The 25,118-nt window shown below is 36.3% G+C and overlaps 1 protein-coding gene across 1 annotated transcript in view; it reads right to left on the bottom strand.

The window, feature by feature from the left end:
- ANKRD31 (ankyrin repeat domain 31) overlaps positions 1-25,118 on the bottom strand; it is a 148,259-nt gene that overhangs the window by 37,355 nt on the left and 85,786 nt on the right. Inside the window, 4 exon segments of the mRNA XM_045998906.1 lie at positions 4,011-4,098; positions 9,813-9,928; positions 11,766-11,928; positions 24,582-24,724. Coding sequence (XP_045854862.1) covers positions 4,011-4,098; positions 9,813-9,928; positions 11,766-11,928; positions 24,582-24,724 — 510 coding nt within the window.

Below are 25,118 nucleotides of genomic sequence, written 5' to 3'. Positions count from 1 at the left end.
AGTTACTAATCAAGAACTCTAGAGTCCCATTGCATTCCTCTCCTCCTGTAAAGGGGCAGTGAGATGAAAATAAAGGGATCCTGATAAAAAAGAATAAAATTACATTATAAAGCATAGGGATGGGCAGAGGAGAAAAGTTTCTAATCTTAAAAGCATGAAAAGAAATAGCAAAGGAAAAAGGTTGATACATTTTACCATACAGAATTTGAAAATATATGTACTTAAGCATAAATTAACACATTACACATAAAGACAGTTAAGTAGCTAAAAAACGTATTTGCAGCAGTTATGGAAGAAAAGGGGTCAATAACTTGATTACATAAAATGGCTCCAATTTATTAATGGACAAAGAAGAACAGTCAATTCACAAAGCAGGAAATAAACTAAAGAAAAAATACCACTAATATTAAGGCAAGTGAAAATATAAGGCATTCTTCTTATTAAACTATTCAAATTAAGTTAAATGAAAATACTGATGCTATTAGCAGTGTAAAGGAAAACAAACACTAATGTGTGTTGATGAAAGTGCAAATTAAATTAGTATTTAATATTTAATGAAATAATTTATTGATATAAAGCAATAGATTTTAAAATGTTTACATATTTTTGACCCAGTAGTTCCAATTCTGTTAATATTACCTGAGGAAGATATATGCTATAGAATAGCAAAAAAATTGGAAAAATCTAAATGCTCAACAAAAAGGGAAAAATTGAACCCTGGAACATTAATAGAACACAATACTATGTAAACTACCACAAATAATGGCTATAGGGGAAAAAATGTTAAATTGGCAAATTTGGCATGATCCAAACTATTTTTTAAATAATTTTATTGAGGTATAACTGCATAACTAAATTCTTAGAAAAAGAAAGGAAACAAATATTGTGGTGGGACAGTAGGTAATTTTAGCATTTTTTTTAATTTTTTTTTTGGAAGTGTATTTTTATGTCTTTTTAAGAAAAAATTATAAAATTGGAAAATTTACCTTAGGTATATAAGACATTATAAATACTAAATAAAATATATGAATTATTCACATTTGTTTGAGGGTATAAATTATTTTGTATTATTTTCCCCAAATCATAACATGTACCATGTATTAGACCAAGATGAAAGGTAGAATGGGTATAATTTTAAAGGAAACACTTATTTATTTATTTATTTATTTATTTATTTATTTATTTATTTTTATTATGTTATGTTAGCCACCATACTTGTACTTCATTAGTTTTTGAGGTAGCATTCCATGATTCATTGTTTGCATATAATATTCAGTGCTCCTCCATGCAATATGTACCCTCCTTAATACCCATCACCCGGCTACCCTATCCCCCTCCTTCCCTCCCCTCTAAAACCCTCAGTTTGTTTCCTGGAGTCCACAGTCTCTCATGGTTCCTCTCCCTCTTTGATTCCCCCCCTTCATTTTTCCCTTTCTCTCCTAGAGTCCTCCATGCTATTCCTTATGTTCCACAAATCCGTGAAACCATGTAATTGACTTTCTCCACTTGACTTATTTCACTTAGCATAATCTCTTCCAGTCCCATCCATGTTGTGCAAAAGTTGGGTATTCATTCTTTCTGATGGTTGAGTAATATTCCATTGTATATATGGATCACATCTTTATACATTTGTTGAAGGGCATCTTGGCTCTTTCCATGGTTTGGGTATTGTGGACATTGCTGCTATGAACACTGGGGTGCACATGGGCCTTTTGGGCCCATGGCATCTTTGGGATAAATATGCAGTACTGCAATTACTGGGTCGTAGGGTAGCTCTATTTTTAACTTTCTGAGGAACCTCCACACTGTTTTCCGAAGTAGCTGCACCAACTTGCATTCCCATCAGCAGTGTAAGAGGGTTCCCCTTTTTCCACATCCTCTCCAACATTTGTTGTTTCTTGCCTTGTCGATTTCTGCCATTCTAACTGGTGTAAGTGGTATCTCAATGTGGTTTTGATTTCCCTGATAATTAATGTTGATGGACATTATTTCATGTGTCTGTTAGCCATCTATATGTCTCCTTTGGCTAAGTGTCTGTTCAAATCTTCTGCCCATTTTTTGACCTGATTATTTGTTTTTGGGGCGCTGAGTTTGAGAAGATCTTTACAGATCTCGGATATCAGCCCTTTGTCTGTAGTGTCATTTGCATATACCTTCTCTCATTCCGTGGGTTGCCTCTTTGTTTTGTTGACTGTTTCCTTTGCTGTGCAGAAGCATTTTATCTTGATGAAGTCCCAAAGGTTCATTTTCACTTTTGTTTCCATTGCCTTTGGAGACATGTCTTGAAAGAAGTTGCTGTGCCCAATGTCAAAGAGGTTACTGCCTATGTTCTCCTCTCGGACTTTGATGGATTCCTGTCTCACATTGAGGACTTTCACCCACTGAGAGTTTATCTTTGTGTATTGTGTAAGCAAATGGTTGAGTTTCATTCTTCTGTATGTAGCTGTCCAATTTTCTCAGCACCATTTATTGAAGAGACTGTCTTTTTTCCATTGGATATTTTTTCCTGCTTTGTGGAAGATTAGTTGACCACAGAGTTGAGGGTCCATATCTGGGCTCTCTATTCTGTTCCATTGACCTATGTGTCTATTCTTGTGCCAATACCATGCTGTCCTGATGATCACAGCTTTGTAATACAGCTTGAAATCAGGCAACGTGATGCCCCCAGCTTTTTCTTTTTCAACATTTCCTTGGCGATTCGGGTCTTTTCTTGTCCATACAAATTTTAGGATTCTTTTTCCAGCACTTAGAAAAATGCCATTGGTATTTTGATCAGGACGGCGTTGAAAGTATAGATTGCTTTGGGCAGTATAGACATTTAATAATGTTTATTCTTCTGATCCATGAGCATGGAATGTTTTTCCATCTTTTTGTGTCTTCTTCAATTTCTTTCATAAGTGTTCTGTAGTTTCTAGAGTATAGACACTTCACCTCTTTGGTCAGGTTTATTCCAAGGTATCTTACAGTTTTGGGTGCTATTGTAAACGGAATAGATTCCCTAATTTCTCTTTCTACAGTTACATTATTAGTGTATAGGAAAGCAACCCATTTCTGTGCATTGATTTTGTATCCTGCCACATTACTGAATTGCTATATGAGTTCTAATAATGTAGGGGTGGAGTCTTTTGGATTTTCCACAAAAAGTATCATGTCATCTGTGAAGAGAGTTTGACTTCTTTGTTGAAATAATTTTTTAAAGACTATACAGTATGAACTAAGACAAGAGATGAACTAATAATATATCCTGTTCCATAAAAGATTGATGAGATACTTCAAATTACTTTTTACCTAACTACTTAACATTCAGATCTGCATATATCAGGAGCTAATTTCTACCTTGTAAGTCATAACTCAAGAAAACACAACTGTGATCTATCAAAGATTTGCAAACAGTCACTGAAATTTTGAGAAATTCAGATTATTAGGTCGGGAATCAAAGTCAAATTTACCACTTTGCATCACTAGTGTTTTGTAAATAGGAAGACATCTATGCAGCAAGACGTTTACCCGGTCTATCTGTTCATCTGAAAGGTATGAGGATTTTCCCTACATGAGTCACAACTGCCTATTTCTTTTCTAATCTGTTTTTAAGGGTTCCATAGCTGGGTGAAGTTGAAGAGCTAAGGAGTAGCATAATCTCATCTCTAGTCACTACCTTATGCTTTTTTCCCCCCACGTATTCATCTAAACACATCACCAGTAGGAGCTTACCTCTGATCATGGTTCTGAGTGTCTCTCATATTACTTATGCTATACCTTGAGTCTAGAAGTATTTCGATCAACAATTACACTAACTACTGGTTTGCAAAAATGACTTCTTCTTCTTTTTTTTTTTTTTGCAAAAATGACTTCTAATGCTCATTCCTGGCACTTTATTATCACGTTTAAAAAAAGGTTACTTTTCAGCTACCATAAATAAGCTTTGACATAAACCTGTACCTTAAGAAGTGGAGGGAGCAATGACCTTGGATGTATGAAATAATCAAACTTGAGCACGGGTCCATATTTACCTGCATCTTCAGGGGTTCTTATTTCAAATTCTAGTAAATTTTCTTGTTTTTCTTCTATATCTTGTAGAATGGCACTGATGGTCTGATGCTATCAGATAAAAATATTAAAACTTCATTACAGGAAGGTAGATATTTCTCTCTGGTACACAATTGTCAAATGCACAGTAGAAGTGCTAAAGAAAGTGTTGCTAGAATACTCATTTCACTTTATGTTCGAAATGTATTCATGCTTTGTTTAAACTTAACTGTATAAACTGTTGCGTATTGGGCGTGGGGAAGTAAACCTAAGTATTTTGATTTATGTAGCAGATCTATTCCTGGTAAATAGAAGATATGAGTAGCAACCATATAAACCTCATATAAACCATATAAAGACTCATAATTTCTCACTGACTTCTGTTTTAATCATAGCTATAAAATCATAAAAGAACAACTCAGCACATAATATTTAAAGATCACATATATGCAATAAATTCACTTTAAGGCTTTATGACTATCACTGCACACTATTAAAATCTCACACATAATCTTAAAAATACAAACATAACTCTCTCAAAAATTCACAAATGGGAATTAAGGCCACCTCTCCATGCCCTCGTTAGTACTGACTATCTTGCCTGGAATGCCTTCAATTAACTTTGCCCAGATGCATCTCTTTCTTATGAGAAAAGTTATCATGAAGTGGATGCTGGGACTAGACTGCCTGGATGTGAATTCTGGCTTCAACTTTGCCTAGCTGGGTGGCTCCACATGTTACTTGTCCTCTCCTTGCCTGAATAGAGTAACATATGTAAAATGCTTCGGGCAGTGCTAGCAAAACATGACAGCTCAATAAGTACTGCTTATTATTATATAAAACCCGTATCATACATGAAACCTTTAACTAATCTAACTTATACAGATTTCTCCTTTCTCAGAATCAGTTAAAAATTTTGGTGGTATTAATTTACCATTAATATATATAATATCTTACACATTATATTTCTCTATCACGAAAATAACATCTTATAGGGCAGGAGCAAAGCTTTTATATTTGTCACTGGTTTCCACACTGTTGGATGTATAGCTGTTGTTCAATAAACAACTTATGGACTGACTCATATTACCTATCCTTTTATATATTCTTAATATATATTCATTTAAACAACGTGACAGTCCTCAAAGCTTTCTAATGTACACTGCTCTGAAATTTTACTTTGATGCCTAGAGGGACATGAAAAATGCACATAATAAAACCATACAATTATGTGGAAAAGCAATCTCACTGCTTTCATTTATGAAATGCATCAGAGCAGAACTATAAAACATAAATATGCAAAACAAACAAAATGAGATTTATCTCTCTTTACACTATGGCTATAGTGTAATGGCTATAAAAGCAAACTAAAGGTCTGCATCTGAGCCCTAGCGAAGCCTCTATCCACAGGTCAGCATAAAGAAAACGTTTTTTGGTGCTGATTTTCTTTTCTGCTTTGCTCATATTGTGGATGCACTTAGTCTTGGCTACCACAGGCAACTCCACACCAGCTTTTTCTTGAAACTTCCCACCCTGAAGGAGCCAGCATAACCTTCCCTCTAAGATCCCCCTTCTTAATCCTCCATTACTGCTTGTTTATCTTAAGAAACACCAAAAAAACCCAACCTGTGATCTGTCTTTGGAACAAGCAGCTTTAGACAGTTTATACTGTGCTTACAGAAAGCTTCACACTAATTTTATTCCAGATTTCCTATTTTTTTTAAACGATTTTATTTATTTATTTGACAGACAGAGACTACAAGTAGGCAGAGAGGCACTCGGGGGGGGGGGGGAGCAGGCTCCCCACCGAGCGGAAAGCCTGACTCAGGGCTCGATCCCAGGACCCTGAGATCATGACCCGAGCCAAAGGCAGAGGCTTTAACCCACTAAGCCACCCAGGTGCCCCCCCAATTTCCTATTTTTAATGGCAGGATCATCTTTGCCTCTGATACCTGTCTTACAGTTTTGTACAGTATAGCACTGTGGTCAGAAGCACAGGCTCTGTAGCCAGACTGCCTGGGACTGCTTTAATTCTGGTATTGCTACTTAACAGAAATGTAATTTTGGGTTAAGTTACTTAACCTCTTTTACTTTAGCTTCTTCAACTGTAATAAGGAAGATAATGAGATAACACAATGAACCCAGAAGGGTTATTATGAGGACGAAATGAGTTAATATAAGGACTTAGAGGAGAGCTTATCGTATAATAAGTACTCAGTGAATACCAACATTAGTATTATTACTCCATCTACATGGGTATAGAGAAGAAAGCTGCCTACATGCTGTGATCTGTAAGTGTTATAAGGTAGCAGCAGACTAAAATCATCTCATTTCCTTTGTATCTGGCCATAGAGTCACCCTTCTCCCCAATTTGATTTGAAATTTCCAACATTCAAAAATAAGTTTACATTTACAAAAGACTAACCCTTAATGACTTTAAAGGTCTAATACTTCTTGAGTTTTCCTCCTTTTCTAAAGTTGTTTTTTTCTTTTTTTTTTTAATTGAGGTATAGTTGATACATAATATTACATTAGTTTCAGGTGAATAGCAATAATTTGACAAGTTTATATGTTATATACTATGCTCACCACAAGTATGGCTACTGTCTTTTGCCATACAACACTATTACAATATCACTGACTATATTACTTATGCTGTACCTTTTACCCCTGTGACTTATTCATTTCATAACTGGAAACCTACCTCCACTCTTCTCACCCATTTTACCCATTTCCCACCCAAATTTGGTTTTCTTCAGACTCCTGTATCTCCATTATATTTTTTCTGAAGTTTAGCATGTGAAATGATATATTACTCCTGAAGCAAACACCTATACAGTTAATAAAAACAGGCAGTTTTTCCAAGATATTCTAATCTTTACATGAAAATATTCCTTAAAGAGACTTATAATCAATATGGTGGGCTGAGCTGACACAGAAGAACCTCTGCCTACTCCAAACACATGGAAGAGTACACAAAACACAATAAACTTTAAATATACACACACGCAGCTAGGAATGGAAAATGACTGAAAAATTCCCTGGTGTCAGAAATGAAACTAGTGGTGACCCATCAGAGATCTGGAACAAGTATAGGTATTAGCGGCTGGGTTTTTAATGCTCCCAAAGGAAAAAAGAGGCACAGAATCCCCACAAAAAACTAGTGACCTTTACGTGAACTAAAGGTTAGAAAAACTCCACTTGCCACCACCCAAGGCTTTGGGTAGAAAATTAGAGACTCAAGCTTACACCACACATGTATGTAAGAACTAAATTTACATAATCTGTGTGGTTCAGGAACCCAAACTGAGAAATTAACACAAAAACTTGTGCGAAACTGATCAACTTCTAGGGCTTCAGCAGATGCAAATGTTTAGCACAAAGGTTAGGCACACCAAAATTCCCACAGTACTCAGTCCTCATGGAAATGAGATTATAATAAAAAATTAAAAACCACATAGAGAATCATGTTATCATGAGAAAGAACTGGGAAGGGACTTTCAAATTCCTTTTAAAAAATGTTCGGATTTTTTAAATTCTATCAATATTTTAAGAACACAAAAGTCTTTTTCAAATTTTTTTCTTCCTTTAAAACAAAAAATTTGAATAGCAAACAGAATTTCTAGAAATAAAAAAGTTATTTAAATTAAAGGCTCAACGTATGGGTTAAATAGATTAGAAATATTTAAGGAGAGGGCGCCTGGGTGGCTCAGTGGGTTAAGCCACTGCCTTCGGCTCAGGTCATGATCTCAGGGTCCTGGGATTGAGTCCCGCATCGGGCTCTCTGCTCAGCAGCGAGCCTGCTTCCCCCTCTCTCTCTCTCTGCCTGCCTCTCTGTCTACTTGTGATCTCTCTCTCTCTGTCAAATATTAAAAAAAAAAAAAAAAAAGAAAAGAAATATTTAAGGAGAGAAAATGAACTGCAATAGAGGTCAAAGGATATCACACAGAATATTCTGTGGAAAGCTAGACGGAAAATATGAAGAGGATACTATAAGACATGGATACTGGTCGAAAAGACATCTGAATAGAGGTTACAAAACAGAAAAATACTGAGAATGGAGCAGGGGCAATTTTCAAAGGTATAAGGACTAAAAATTCCTGAAATACAAATAAGAAATGTGCCTTCCATATTGCATGGAGCACTGGGTGTGGTGCATAAACAATGAATTCTGGAACACTGAAAAGAAATCAAAAAAATAAATTAAAAAAAAAAAGAAATGTGTCTTCAGATTAAAGGAACATTTCTAGGCCTGAGTATAAATTAATAAGAATGTTCCACATTTAGACACAACTTAGTAAAAGTGGAGAACATAAAATCTGTAAGATTAAAGGACAGATAATCTACAAGGGAACGACAGACTGATGGATGACTTTTCTGTCCATGACAACAGATACCAGGAAACAATGTAAAACATTTTCAAAGTGCTGAGGCAAATGCAATTTAGTTTGAATACTACTTAAGATAAAATATTTAAGCTATAAATTTGTTGATTATTAGTTTAGATTCAATGAATGACAATGTCCTTTTAAAAAATTTTTATTTATTTATTTGACAGAGAGAGAGATCACAAGTAGGCAGAGAGGCAGGTGGGGTTGAGGGGGAAGCAGGCTCCCTGCTGAGCAGAGAGCCTGATGCGGGGCTTGATATCAGGACCCTGAGATCATGACCCAAGCTGAAGGCAGAGGCTTACCCCACTGAGCCATCCAGGTGCCCCTCACAATGTCTTCTTTACAATGGTTAACAGAAAGCATGTAAGAGAAGTCTAATCAACACACCTAGTCTTTTTTTTTAAGATTTTATTTATTTATTTGACAGAGAGGGAGAGAGCACAAGCAGAGGGTACGCCAGGCAGAGGGAAGCAGGCTGGCTCCCTGCTGAGCGTGGAGCCCGATGTGAGGCTCAGTCCCAGGACCCTGCAATCATGACCTGACCCAAAGGCAGATGCTTACCTAACTAAGCCATCCAGGTGCCCCTCAATGTACATAGTCTTATTTAAAATAATATTTCATTGAGGATGCTATTTTCTCAAGAAGTTAGTTTCTAGCAATCTCTACATTTTTATCAAGTTACATGTATCTATCTTAACAAGTAATATTTTTTATTGAGCAACTACTATGTTATTTTTGTATACACACACTTTAATACAAGGAGTTTCACATACAGCAAACACTATCACTATAACCCATGTGAGATTCCAGGATGGCTAACCCCAGTTGCCTATCTCTCCTCTGCCTGGGTTCCAGGGTCTTTTCAACCTACTACGCATCTTAGACTTTTTATGGGAATGGGTGGGCGAAGACACACTGTGATAGTGGGAAAAGAAGTAAAGAACACAACCTAGTTGTAAAGAACAGCAGCTAATCCATAATTCTGTATTCAAAGCAGATAAGTGAGTTAACTATACAACATATTTTCTTGGCTCATTAGCCATATTATTTTCTTGTGACAAAAATTACTTTCAGGGTGCCTGGGTGGCTCAGTCATTAAGCGTCTGCCTTTGGCTCAGGTCATGATCCCAGGGTCCTGGGACTGAGTTCTGCATTGGGCTCCCTGCTCTGTGGGAAGCCTGCTTCTCCCCCTCCTTCTCCCTCTGCCTGTGCTTGTGTTCCCTCTCTTGCTGCTCTCTCTCTGTCAAATAAATAAATAAAATCTTAAAAAAATACATTTGCAACCTGTGTGTTCTTAAAATGTAAAGAGTACTGCCAACAGCCAATGGCTGGCTGGCTGGCCCAAAGAATGACATATTCCAAGATGAAAAATGAAAGGATTTCAACTTCACTCACCACAGGATGGTTTTCTCTTGTTTTTTCTCTGGGTGAAAGAGAAGGTGGATCAACAGTTTTGCAGTCATCACAAAAACACTGTTTAAGTCTTTTTGGTCGGACAGCAGGAATTTTGACTTTAAAAATTAAAATTAGAAAATATAATAATGTGAAAAATTTAGCATCATTTTATCAATTTTAATGGTGACAGAAGTAGAATAAATTAAATCTACAATTACTATAATAATGTTGATCAGCATCTCATTATTTATTATTATTATTGTTATTTTTAAATACTTTGACAGAGATGACAAGTAGGCAGAGTGACAGACAGAAAAAGAGGGGGAAGCAGGCTCCCTGCTGAGCAGAGAGCCCGATGTGGGGCTCGATCCCAGGACCCTGGGATCAAGACCTGAGCCGAAGGCAGAGGCTTTAACCCACTGAGCCACCCAGGCACCCCATTGTTTATTATTATTATCAATTGAGTGATTACAGTGAACATTTACTGAATGCTGATCACACACTGGATGGCGAACTCTTTTCCTGAACCATCTTATTTAATCTTCATATGAGCCCTGTAAGATAGGTAGCTTACTCTGTCCATTTTACAGAAGAGGAGAATGAAGCTTAGAGGGATTCAGGAAGTTTCCTTAATGTTACACAGCTTTTACTGAAAACAGATGTGATTCCCAGATCCATGCTATCAATCAACTGTGTCTATGATTCATTGTCTCAGATCTTTTTCCCATTCTGGATTTCCTTTCTTCATATAACTATTGTACCCTACATCCCTCATCCTTTTAGGGTACCTGATCAAGGAAATGCCTACATAATAAACTACAGACAAGTGCGAGTAGATACAGCACTTCATAGCACAGTGTCCACTAATTTCAAATATGGCCATGGAGAGGAAAAGAGACATGGCTGGGCTCTATATGGTAGCAGGCAATGAAAAGATGAACCTTGTATCAGTCTTGACCTTGACCTACACATAATCTATCACACTAGTAAAATATGAGACAATGATTATCCTTGGGTCTGACCAATCACATCAGTAACAGGATTCCTCTCTTGAAAATCAACAACTGGTAAAGACTGTGGTAAGCTGGGAGAAGAGTGTATTACTCTGCCTCATAGAGAGAAAGGGCAGATATGTTCCTTGGTTTCTCAAATGAATCAAGGCTCAAGCAGGACAGAAAAGGAAAAAAAAATCACTCTTCTCAATACTTAATAAACTGCATTTAACTGTTTGTTTTCTGGTTGATCGCTCCACAAGACTGTAAGTTCCTCAAAGGCAAGCACTCAATTTATTTGCTTGGCAGGTACTTAACAAATATATGTTTTCAAATTAGTGTTCACTACATGCCTATTTCTTACAGATAATACATTATATCATTTAAATGCAAACTATTTCTAAAAAATGGTTCATAAAATTTTGCTTCACTGTAAATTCCCTTAAATATTTTTTACACTATATTTACACATATACACACACACATACAAGTGTATTTGCTTAACAAATTCATACTCTAGCATTAGGACATTAGAGTACTGAAAAGTTGGCATCAGTCCCCTTCACATGACTCACTACAAATTTTGAACTAACGGAATCTCAGTTGCAAAGACTTTAGTATAATGCCAACTTTTTCCATCCTCCCTACCAGTAAGTCAATATGTGTGGTTTCAGTTACATCTCTATCTCAGACCCAATGTTAGAGATTAATGATTGTTTAACAAATAATATGGATTCCATTTCAACATGTAATGCCAATCCAACAGGATCATATGGTATATAAATTAAACCAATTTGGAAATGCTAATTTCTAAAAATAAATAATTTTTAAATGCTTTTCAAGAGTTTAATAAACATACAAAACATCTATCCCAGTTATGAAACAATTTACACTAGAAATCTGAAGATTTTTCTAAGCAGAGGTATATACTTGTCTAAAATAGCAATGCTGACATACACACCAGTGGCTATAACATTACTTTCATCGCTATTATCAGTCTCAATTGCACCGTAAGATTTCAGCAGATCTTTCATTTTTTCATCATCTGCTTCATCCAAAGCAGTCTTCTGCTTTTGATTCCTTTGATTTGGGTTTGCTCCATGTTGTAGTAGAATCTCAGCTGCCTAGAAGATAGTTTTTTTTTATTTCTATAGACACAGAAGATCAGTAATTTCCACTTTCATTACGCTACCACTATTAAAAATTATCAAAGTATTAAAAGTTATCAAAAGAAGTTTCAAACCCTGGCCAAGAAAATTTTTGATTAAAATTTGATATGAAAGCTGTAAACTGCTCCGTGGATTTGGCCTGATCTGTCTCCCATCCCTCCAGGAGGATGAAAACATAATGACATGAAAGTACCAGATATGCTGCCTTCATTGCAATCAAGAAGTAAACATAGGCAGAATGACATGCAACACTGACTCTAACAGAGTCCTTTGTCTCTTCCTCCAAACTGCATTACTGTATTTTATGTATGTTACTTGTTCAACAAGTTTAATGAGCTAGCTCGAAAAATCCAATGACCCTTCTAATAATGTTTGTACAAATCTGTCATGTGTCCTAAATAAGTGACTTATATGAAAGGATGCAAAAGGAAACAGAAATAATCTACTCCAATCCCATCACCTTACAGAAGAAGAAACTGAGGTCATAGAGGTTGTAACATTGACTGGGGAGCAGTTTCTAATACAAATAAAGGTTCTCTGAGTAACTCAAAGCTGTTGTATATTAGAAGTTTATAAATGATCAAAGTTAAAGATGTTATTAATTAGCTTATAGTATAAGTCAACTAGTGAAAAAAAGCCAATGATTCCATCTGGGTGAGGCAAGTAAGTAACTCAAATAACTGAAAAACCTGATTAGGAAAAGATGGTCAGGATTTTGTTTAAAATAGAGATATGCTTGGGGCGCCTGGGTGGCTCAGTGGGTTAAGCCTCTGCCTTGGGCTTGGGTCATGATCTCAGGATCCTGGGATCGAACCCTGCATCGGGCCCTCTGCTCAGCAGGGAGCCTGCTTCCCCCCATCTCTCTCTGCCTGCCTCTCTGCCTACTTGTGATCTCTGTCAAATAAATAAATAAAATCTTTTAAAAAAATAGAGATATGGTCTGTGTTAGCGACTTATCTCTTTCTCCTTATGTCCAGGTATGGAGAAGCAAGAGAATTTAGGAGCATATGGGCCAGTGAAGATGATAAGGATAGCCCCTCATTTGTTCCATCAGCTTGGAGTCAGCACAGCATAAAAGAAAACACATATGTTTTAAACTCGAGCATACAAAACTCACTCCCCTAACCTATTAGCTACATCCTTGGGCAAGTTATTTACCATTTAAACCTCATTTTTTATCATCTATGAGAACTAGATGTGAGCCCTTGTCAAATACCTTGTACATAGTGGATTCTTAATGAAAGTAGTCCCCTAAACCCCTTCTTTCTTTAGAAGAGTGAAAAGACCAACTGAGGTAATGAGAAACAGTAGATAATAAATAGCATATGAAAAAAAGTCTCCTGCAAAGATATTTGATGAAAACTTAGTGAAGTCTGAGTAAAGGTATTTTTTGTTTTTAAAAGATGGGGTGAGAACTACCTCAATCCAGTGGTTTCTAAGCCTGAGTGATCAGTAAAGTCACCTGTGGAATTATTTAAAAATATAGATTCCTTATACCCTCTTTCCACTGCTCTATATGGAGTTAGGGGAAAGCTGGCTTTTTTGTTTGTTTATTAACAAGGGAAGCTTTTCTAGACTTAAAAATCATGTCACATTACAGGTGACTATTCTGTGTGGTAAGATGAGGCCTTCCTCTAATGTATTAACATGGGTTCATTCAACTTTTGTTTTGGAAGACACAGAACTCAGCTCAGAGGGAATGGGACCCTGAATAGCTTTGTTTGCATAACACTCAGTAGGAAAAAGCCAAAAAAGCCCAAGAGAACATCAAATGGGCCATAAGGTACTAAACAGAAAAGGCTAACGCTATAGTTGGGAGAGAGTCCCAGGTCATACAGTGGGGTAGACCTGAGGAACAAAGAACTTGACAAAAATAAGGTGATCAAGAAGTAGGCCCCCTGCCTGACTTTTCTTTCCTTTTTTTTAAAGTCAGCTTTGCTGGAGTAATCACTACTATAACCATGGCTAAGAAACATTCCACAATTAAAAAAAAAAAATTCATTATGCCTCTCTAACAGTCAATCCCTCCCCACCTCTCTTTGGCACTTGGCACTCAGTAATCTGCTGCCAACACTATAATATTTGCCTTTTGTATAACTTCATATGAATGGAATTATATAGGATAAAGTCTTCTTGCATCTGTCTTCTTTAAATTAGCATAATGTTTTTGAGATTCATCCATACTGCTGTGTGTATCAACAGTTTGATCTGGCTACCTGCTAGCTGGTATGAGAACAGTGTAATAACAGTGACTAGAATTTATACCTACTCTTCCATGCATGTAGAGAACAAGAACACTTGTAATAAAGGTATTTCTAGGGTCTCTTAGGTGACTCATTTGGTTGAGCATCTATCTGACTCTTGATTTCAGTTCAGGTCATGATCTCAGGGTCATGGGATTGAGCTCTGCGTCAGCCTCTGTGCTCAACATGGAGTCTGCATGTCCCTCTCCCTCTGTTCCCTGGCCACCCACCCCCAAATAAATAAATAAATAAATATCTTAATCCAAGAATGCTACTTGCAAGGTATGATGAGAACATTATTGATATGCGTTTGTTTATACATTCATCAATTGATGGACATTTGGGTTGTTTCCACTTTTTGGTTATTTGGAAAAGAGTGCTCTGAATATTCACATACAAATTTTTGTGTGAATATGTTTTTAATTCTCTTGGCTATACACCTAAGAGTGGAATTTTCTCCATCATATGGCAACTCTATGTTTTTTTAACTTTTGAAGGAACTGCCAGAGTGTTTTCTATAGCAGCAGTACCATTTTACATTACCGCCAGCAATGTATCAGAGTTTCAACTTTTTCACATCTTTGCCAACAGCACTTTTATTTTTGAAAATTTTTTTTTTGCTGGGTATAGAATTCTAGACTGACAAGTTTATTTCTCCTTGCAATACTTTTTAAAGATGTTGCTCCTTTGTCCAATGGCTTGAAATTTTTTCCCGTTATTTATTAACATATAATATATTATTTGCCCCAGGGGTACAGGTCTATGAATCATCAGGCTTACACATTTCACAGCACTCACTATAGCACATACCCTCCCCAATGTCCATAACCCAGCCACCATCTCTCTATCCTCCCACCCCCCAGCAATCTTCAGTTTGTTTTATGAGATTTAGACTCTCTTATGGTTTGTCTCCCTCTTGATCCCATCTGGTTTCATTTTTTCCTTCTCTACCCCCCATAACCCCCCACCCTGCCTCTCAAATTCTTCATGTGAGATCATATGATAATTGTCTTTCTCTGACCGACTTAGTTCACTCAGCATCATACCCTCTAGTTCCATCCACGTCATTGCAAATGGCAAAATTTCTTTTGATGGCTACACAGTATTCCATTGTGTATATATATATATATATATATATATATATATATATATATATATATCACCTCTTCTTTATCCGTTCATCTGTTGATTGGACATCTAGGTTTTCTCCATAGTTTGGCTATTGTGGACATTGCTGCTATAAATATTCAGGTGCAATGCCCCTTCGGATCCCTACATTTGTGTCTTTAGGGTAAATACCCAGTATTGCAATTGCTGGGTTGTAGGAAAGCTCTATTTTCAACTTTTTGAGGAACCTCCATACTGTTTTCCAGAGTGGCTGCACCAGCTTGCATTCCTGTCAACAGTGTGGGAGGGTTCCTCTTGCACTGCATCCCCACCAACATCTGTTGTTTCCTGATTTGTTAATTTTAGCCATTCTGACTGGTGTGAGGTGGTATCTCATTGTGGTTTTGATTTGTATTTCCCTGATGCAGAGTGATGTGGAGCACTTTTTCATGTGTCTGTTGGCCATTTGGATGTCTTCTTTGCAGAAATGTCTGTTCATGTCTTCTGCCCATTTCTTGATTGGATTATTTGTTCTTTGGGTGTTGAGTTTGGTAAGTTCTTTATAGATTTTGGATACTAGTCCTTTATCTGATATGTCATTTGCAAATATCTTCTCCCATTCTGTTGGCTATCTTTTGGTTTTGTTGACTATTTCCTTTGCTGTGCAAAAGCTTTTGATCTTGATGAAGTCCCAAAAGCTCATTTTTGCCCTTGATGATGTTTCTAGAAAGAAGTTGCTGCGGCGGAGGTCAAAGAGGTTGATGCCTGTGTTCTCCTCAAGGATTTTGATGGATTCCTGTCTCACACTGAAGTCTTTCATCCATTTTGAGTCCATTTTTGTGTGCGGTGGAAATGGTCCAGTTTCATTCTTCTGCACGTGGCTGTCCAATTTTCCCAACACCATTTGTTGAAGAGACTGTCTTTCCTGCTTTGTTGAAGATTAGTTGACAACAGAGTTGAAGGTCTATTTCTGGGCTTTCTATTCTGTTCCATTGATCTATATGTCTGTTTTTGTGCCAGTACCATACTGTCTTAATGATGACAACTTTGTAATAGAGTAAGTTTGGAATTGTGATGCCGCCAACTTTGGCTTTCTTTTTCAACATTCCTTTGGCTATTCGGGGTCTTTTCTGGTTCCATACAAATTTTAGCATTATTTGTTCCATTTCTTTGAAAAAAATGGATGGTATTTTGATAGGGATTGTGTTTTAGATTGCTTTAGTTAGCACAGACATTTTCACATTTGTTCTTCCAATCCAAGAGCATGGAACGTTTTTCCATTTCTTTGTGTCTTTCTCAATTTCATTCATGAGTACTTTATAGTTTTCTGAGTACATATTCTTTGCCTCTTTGGTTAGGTTTATTCCTAGGTATCTTAGGGTTTTGGGTGCAGTTTGCAATGAGATTGAATCCTTAATTTCTCTTTCTTCTGTCTTGGCGTTGGTGTATAGAAATGCAACTAATTTCTGTGCATTGATCTTAGGCTTGCAAAATTTTTGATAAGAAGCTGCCTGCCGTTCTTTTATGTTCCTGTATACAGTGCTCGCTTCGACAGCACATATACTAAAAAAAAGTTCCTGTATACATTTCAAAACTTTGTTTTAAAGATTTTCCCCACATAAATCAATACCACAATGAGAAACCACCTCATAACAGTCAGAATGGCTAAAATTTAGTGATCCAAAGAGGCACCTGCACCCCAATGCTCCCAGAAGCAACATCCACAATAGTTAAACTGTGGAAAGAGCCATGATCTCCATCAACAGATGAATGAATAAAGATGTGGTATATATATACGATGGAATACTATGCAGCCATTACATTGACATGGATGGAACTGGAGGGTATTACGCTGAGCAAAATAAGTCAATCAGGGGAAGATAATTAGCAAATGGTTTCAATGGTTTCACACATATGTGGAATATAAGAAACAGCACAGAGTACCACAGGGGAAGGGAGAGAAAACTGAATGAGAAATCATCAGAGAGGGAGAAAAACCATAAGAGACTCTTAATCATAGGAAACAAACTGAGGGTTGCTGGAGGGGAGGTGGGTAGAGGGAGTGGTAACTGGGTGATGGGCATTAAGGAGGGTGTGTGATGTAACGAGCACTGGGTGTTATACACAACTGATAAATTATTGAATACTACATCTGAAACTAATGGTGTACATTTTTGCACTTTGTTAGCTGGTTGAATCTAAATAAAAAAAATAGTGGCATGTACATTTTAACAATGTTAATTCTTCCAGTTCTTGAGCATGGTATATCTTTCCTTTTATTATGTATCTTTATTTTCATTGCAATGATCATTTATTAATGCTTAGAAGTATGTTTTTCTTCTAGGACACATGATGACTTGATTGGTGGCATCAGTTAAATTATCTCCCTTTACTGTACTATTATACTATGTTGATAGTGATATTTTATTTTATGAGAATAAAAATAAATAAACAAATAAATAAATATTTCCCCCCTTTTTACTGATTCTCAGCAATTTGGTTATGGTACGTGTTGCTGCAGTTTTCTTTTACCGGAGGGTTGGTGAGATTTTTGGTTCTGTGGGTTTACCGTTTCCATCAAATTTGGTTAATTTTGGTTTTTATTCTCCAAATTTTTTTCTATCCCCCCTTTTTGGGGATTAAGCCTGCATGTATATTTCATAACTTGAGATTACCCTACAGATACTAAGGGTTTCTTATTTTGTCTTTGTTTTCTCACTTTTTTTCTTTATTTTGGATAATTTCTAATGCTTTATCTTCAAATCCACTGCACTTACTTTTCAGTATTTAGTATGCCATTAACTAACCCATTTGGTGAATATCTCACTTCACATGTTTTGTTTTAATCTCTAATAGTTTGAGTCTTATTTATAACTTCCATTTCTCTTCCCATCATCTAATCTTTTTGTTTTCCTCCACTTCCTTGAACATAAGAGAGTGTATTAGTTTCCTATTATTGCATAACAAATTATTACAAATGTGATAGCTTAAAATAATATAAATTTATTATCTCACAGGTTTTCTGTAGGTCAGAAATCTGAGCATGGTGTGGCTACGTTGTCAGCTCAGAGTCTTTACCAGGCTGAAATCAAAGTGTCCGCATAGACTGATTATCACCTAAAGTTTAGGGTCCTTTTCCAAGCTCCCTAGTTTTTGGCATAATTCATTTCCTTGAAAGTTTATAAGGTTCTTGTAATCTTGTTGGCTGTGGGCTGGGGACTGCTCTCAGCTCCTTTGAAACTTCTGCAGTTCTTTGCCATATGGCTCTCTCTGATGCCTTCCTTCTTTTAAAAGATTCACTTCATTAGGCTGGGCCCACCCACACTTGAAAGGAGGGTATTATACATAGTGTGTATAGGTCACTGAGTAAGAATCTTGAGGACCATTTTAGAATTCTGCCTACCATGTGGAGTATATAGTTACATTTGTTTAACTTAGTTTTCTGCTAATTCTATTATCTGGCACATTTCTGAATGATCTTTTTTTGTTTTTTTTCCTCCTGCTTATGGATAATATTTTGTACTTTTTTATTTAAAAAATTTTGGACTGGTTGATAGACACTGTGATTTTTATATTGCTTAGTGCTGAATTTCATTATATTCCTTTAGATGTTGTTGGGCTTTGTTCTGGGACATGTTTTGGTTACTGGAATTAGTATGATCTTTTTGGTATTTTCTTTAAAATTTTAAGGTTAGTCCAGAGAACCTTTTTGTACCAATTTAACTCAACTATGCAAGAAATACCCTCTACTTGATGCTTCCATGTTTCAAGAGTTCCTGCCATTTTGGCTGGTGGAAACACAAACTACTCAGCCCTCTATAAACTCCAGCAATGGTTCTGCCCATCCTTCCTATTGGCTCTTTGCCTAATCTTACATAGTTTTCTTGAATGTATTTGTATATCAGTCAAAGAAACAAGGGGATTTTCCTTCAAATTTCTAGAAAGTTCTCTTTATGCAGATCCTTTCTCTCTGGTATTTAGCCCCATAAATTCTACCTGTTGGAGGCTTTTAAACTCCAAATTCTGTCTTCTGAACTTGAGGCCACAGGGCTGTTTGTTTTCTTTCTTTTTGCGCTTCTGTCTGGAAGCTCCCTCTAGTCCATGTGGTAAGGCAACCACAAGATTTATTTCATTTGCTTCCTTTCCCTCAGGGACTGCTGCCCTGTGCTGCATTTTGCACAACGGTTCAAAACTGCTATTTTACGTATTTTGTTCACCTTTCAAGTTGTTAAGATGGGAGGGTATATCTTGTCCTTTCTATTCTTTTTTTATTTTTTATTTTATTTTTTAAAAGATTTTATTTATTTATTTGACAGAGAGAGGTCACAAGTAGGCGGAGAGGCAGGCAGAGGGAGAGGAGGAAGCAGGCTCCCTGCTGAGCAGAGAGCCAGATGACTCGCTCCATCTCAGGACCCTGAGATCATGACCCAAGCGGAAGGCAGAGGCCCAACCCACCCAGGCTGTGGATGTTCAGCCCTGCCTACTTTTTATCTTTTGCCCTTATCTTTTCTCTCACTCTCCTTTTCCTTATCTTTTAATCCTCTTCGTTTTACAAAATACATGACCATTTTGGAAAATAACTTAGAACAGAAATTAAGATTTAAAAAGAAGTTAAGAGTTGGAAAAATAGGTGATTGAATAAATTTCCATGCAGCAATGCAAGAGTAAAAAAAAAAAAAAACCTAAGAATTAAATTTATAGGCTATGATAGAATTGATATTGATTAGGTCTATGATACCACATATTTACCTCTCCCGCTCTCTCTTTTTTTTAAGATTTTATTTATTTATTTGACAGATATCACAAGCAGGCAGAGAGGCAGGCAGAGAGAGAGGAGGAAGCAGGTTCCCCACCAAGCAGAGAGCCCGATGTAGGGCTCAATCCCAGGACCCTGGGATCATGACCCGAGCTGAAGGCAGAGGCTTTAACCCACTGAGCTACCCAGGCTCCTTTCTCCTACTGTCTTTTTAATCTTTCTAGTTCATCTATCAATATTCTATCTCAAGATAAAGAAATAAAAACAAAAGGGAGGAAATTAGAAATAAAATGAGCCAATGATAGAAGAACTGTCACATGGAAGGAAAATTAATGAAGATAAGAGGAAAGATGTTGGCAATATATCAGTGTCAAAGGAATGAAAATATCCTTAAACATACTACCTCCTTCTTTTCAAATAAAACATTTTTCCTTAAAATAAAGGCAATATTGATGTGAGAGTTTACTCTAAATGCAAACTTTGTCTATACTGACACTTATGTGAAGAGACTTAAGTGATTCTTTAGATTATGGGATAACAAACTCTGCCCATGGGCCAAATCCAGTAAGTTGCCTAATTTTATAAATAAAGTTTTATTGGCGCATAGCCATACTTACTCATTTACACACTGTCTATGACTGCTTTTTCACTACAATAGTTGAGTAGCTATAGCAGAGACTGTGTGGCCCAGAAAAATGAAACTGTTTATTATCTAGCTCTTTACAAGAAGTATTTAGCAATCCCTGCTCTAGACCAGGGCTGTCCAACAAAATTTTCTGTGACAATGGAAGCACTCTAATCTACATTGCCAATGTGATAGCCACTTCCAATACGGTATGATACATGTAGCTATTGAGTACTTCAAATATGGCTAATGCAACTGAAGAACTGATTTTTTAATTTAATTAATTTTAAATAATTTAAATTAAAATAGCCACATGTGGCTAATGGCTACAGTACAGAGCAGCACAGCTCTAAATCACATTCCTTTTCCAGGGGTAAAGATATTTATAATCTTTCTCAAGCAGCAGAACTAGGCCTAGAACTTGGGCTTTCTAATATCTCCTCCAGTGTTTTATCCACTAAACCAAGGTCCCATCTCCCATCTTCTGTGGTTAATTTTAGCTCTTGACATTTATTTTTACAGAAGGTCCTTTGTATCTGAGTAATCATTTTCTCTGTCCCTTCAAGTTACCAAATTTCTTTTTCTTTTTTTTTTTTTTTAGATTTTTATTTATTTGACAGACAGAGATTACAAGTAGGCAGAGAAGCAGGCAGAGAGTGGTGTGGGGTGGGGGGGAAGCAGACTCCCTGCTGAGCAGAGAGCCTGATGCGGGGCTTGATCCCAGGACCCTGAGACCATGTCCTGAGCCAAATGCAGAGGCTTTAACCCACTGAGCCACCCAGGTGCCCCAAGTTACCAAATTTTTATAAAGGAAGCTAGAGTCTTCAAATCTTCAAAATAGGAAAATTCTCACTCATGGAAACCATTTACAAAATGTTACCCAAACAACCTCCCTCCTTACGAATATAGAATTTTCCTATATAGAATATATATATTCTATAATATATAATATTCTATAATATATAGATTCTATAATATATATAATATATAATATATATAATTCTATAATATATATATTATATATAATATATATAATTCTATAATATATAATATAATATATATATATTCTATATATATTCTATATATATAGAATTTTCCAAATATAGAATATAGAATTTTCCAAAGTCAACAGCTTTGTTGTTCAGTATATTATTCATCAATGATGTTGTAAACAGCTAACAATAAAATGTAAATACACTATAAATCGATTACAAAGTCCAAAGGTACAAGTATAAAATTCCTGAAGTCAAACATTAAAATAATGTTGGAGAAATACTTGAAGAACCTGTGAAGCCATGATGAATGAGAAACTGACAGGTAAAACAACCTAAAAAAAGAAATATCACAAGAATTTGAATATAAAAGGACTGATAGAAGACCTAGTAAAAACTTGTTATACCTCTCAAAATGTTTGCAAAAAGAACTTCCTTGAGGTAGTGGTAACAGAAAAATCAAGTATGAGATGAAGTATATCCTATGTACTGTCACACAATTTTGCCAGAAAAATTAGGCCATGAAAGCAAACTTTATTCACTCTTTTCCTGTTTTAGACATTAGCATATGTAGCAATTAGAACCTAAATAAAATACTGCTTAAAAAAGAGAACACAGCAGGCCTGAGACTGCTATCTAGAAAGGCTGCTTGCAAGGTTGTCCTTCAACTGACATCAATGAACCTGACTGGTAAACAGTACCCTACATTGATAGAAAACTTTCCCTATTGATAATGGTAACTTTCTTTGCTTAAACATTCTACACAACCAATGTGGTTTGTACTCTTAGGAGTCTGGAATCTTGGTATGTGCTAGGCAGATGCTTACATGACCAGTCCCAATATAAATCTTTGAAACTGAGTTTCTAATGAGCTTCCTTGGAGTGGAAACACAGAAATGACATTTTTGTTGCTGGGGGAAAGGTAAGCTGTGAGTGACCTCCCATGAGGAAGAGAGCATAATAAAAAGCCTTCACTAAATACTCCCCAGACTCCACCTGTGTTTTTTCCTAATGAGTCAGCTGCATATCCTTACTACATTGTTGTAACAAATCTTAGCCATGAGGGGTGTTTGGGTGGCTCATTTGGTTAAGCATCTGCCTTTGGCTCAGGACATGATCTCAGGGTCCCTGGATGGAGCCCTGCATGGGCTCCTGCTCAGCAGGGAGTCTGCTTCTCCCTCTCCTTCTGCCTCTCCACTTAGGCTCTCTCAAATAAATAAAATCTAAAAAAACAGAAAAATAAAAAGAGAGAAAAAAGATCTTAGCTATGAGCACAACTGTATGATGCTGAGTTCTGTAAGTCCTTCCATTCAATTCCCAAATTTATGGGTGGTTTTACGGACCTCCTTATTTTCTTTGTTTTATATTGCATTTTTAAGGATAATGTTTAAAAATGTGATTTTCCTACTATAGAATTTTGGCCCTTATTTAAGTGGTTTCACTTTAAGTGGCATTTTCCCTGTACACATAACCAGTAAGCTAATTAATGACTTCCTGTTTGCCTTCTTCCATTTTAAGATCAGACCTTACCTATTCTTTTTAAATTAAGTATCATAAAGGCCAAAGAGCTTCTTTGGTCAAAAGAAGCCACTCTGGACATTAGCCCACCCATCTGGTATTATATATATATATATATATATATATATATATTTTTTTTTTTTTTTTTTTTTTTTTTTTTTAAAGTAGGCGCCGTGCCCAGGATGGGCCCAATGTGAAGTTTGAACTCACAAACCTGAGATCAAGACCTGAACTAAGATCAAGAGTTGGATGCTTAACCAACTGGGCCACCCAGGTGCCCTTTTCTGATATTACTCTTAATCATTAGTTTCATCTCTTATTGCTGCAAATCATAAATTCAGTACTATTCCTTTACATGACTACCTTTAGGCTGAAAACAGTGGGGATATACTTTCATAAAATTAACAAAAAATCACCAGGGCCTTAAAAATATCTAGAGGGGCGCCTGGGTGGCTCAGTGGTTTAAGCCTCTGCCTTCGGCTCAGGGCATGATCTCAGGGTCCTGGGACCGAGCCGGGCATCGGGCTCTCTGCTCAGTGGGGAGCCTGTTTCTCCTCCTCTCTCTCTGCCTGCCTCTCTGCCTACTGTGACCTCTCTCTGTCAAATAAATAAATAAAATATTAAAAAAAATCTAGAGACAGATAAATTGGTGTTAGTGAGAGGTTCAAGGTATTTTTTATATGAACTTTGGTTTTATATTGCTGTTATTCGTGTTGGTTTCCTTCACTATTTTTTCAAAGCCAGCGATTATTCCTGAAGTCTGCCTTGTCTATTGATAAAAGTCTTCTGCTCAGATTTGTCAAAAAGGAGTTTAAAAATCTTAATGATTTTAAGGTTTAGTTTTGAAATTCAGTGTTACTGAAATAATTTTCTTTTGTGTAATTTTCTTTTGTGACAGCTGTCTGATTAAGAAAAACAAAGGAGAAAAATATATAACAATCCCTCAGGAACATGCATTTTTACCCATTTCTTTGAAACTTAAACCCACGGAGAAATTCTGAGTTAGGAAAAAAAAAATCTGTCAACAAATATTCACTATAATTAGATCTTTTATACACAACGGCAAATCATTTAATATAATTAAAAATGGAATGTATTAGATTTATAGCCTACATTTACCCTGAGAGATTTCATTTTATTCTGAGTTACATGAATTTTAAGAGGAAAAGACAATGGAAAAACAATTCATTAGTTAATATGATTTCCTAGTCCATACACAATATCCTATCTTCATTTAAAATTTTAAGTAGGTTTTAAAAATCATTTATTTTAAGGAATTACTTTAGTGTTCAGTTTAAAATACCTTAATTTCTTCACTCATTTTTCTAAGAAAAAGTAATAGGAAACCAACCTGATGTGCACTGTACCTTTAAATGATTGTTGACAGCAGCATCATGTAAGGGATCAATCCCGTCTAGATTTTCACAATTAACATTAGCACCAGCTTTTAACAACTCTACAATTATATCATTAGATCCCTCACTAGATGCCTCATGAAGTGGTGTCCAACCTAAAAAAGGAAAAAAGAAAAAAAAAACAGAAGCTGCTGCCTACAAATCAACATTCATGTAATAACTTCATTATTAATTTTATTTGCACTAATGCAATGGATATCTATGTATATATTAAGTATCAGATAAGAAATAATATTGAAAACCATGGCCTCGAAATGTTTCAATTTTGAAAACCAATTTCTTTTTTTTTTTTTTTTTTAAAGATTTTATTTATTTATTTGACAGAGAGAGATACAAGTAGGCAGAGAGGCAGGCAGAGAGAGTGAGAGGGAAGCAGGCTCCCTGCCGAGCAGAGAGCCCGATGCGGGACTCGATCCCAGGACCCCGAGATCATGACCTGAGCCAAAGGCAGCGGCTTAAACCACTGAGCCACCCAGGCGCCCCTGAAAA

Source organism: Meles meles, chromosome 3 (assembly GCF_922984935.1).
Source record: "Meles meles chromosome 3, mMelMel3.1 paternal haplotype, whole genome shotgun sequence".
In the NCBI taxonomy this organism is placed as follows: domain Eukaryota; kingdom Metazoa; phylum Chordata; class Mammalia; order Carnivora; family Mustelidae; genus Meles; species Meles meles.
Note: the sequence above shows the minus strand (reverse complement) of the source record. Positions and strands in the feature narration are given on the sequence as shown.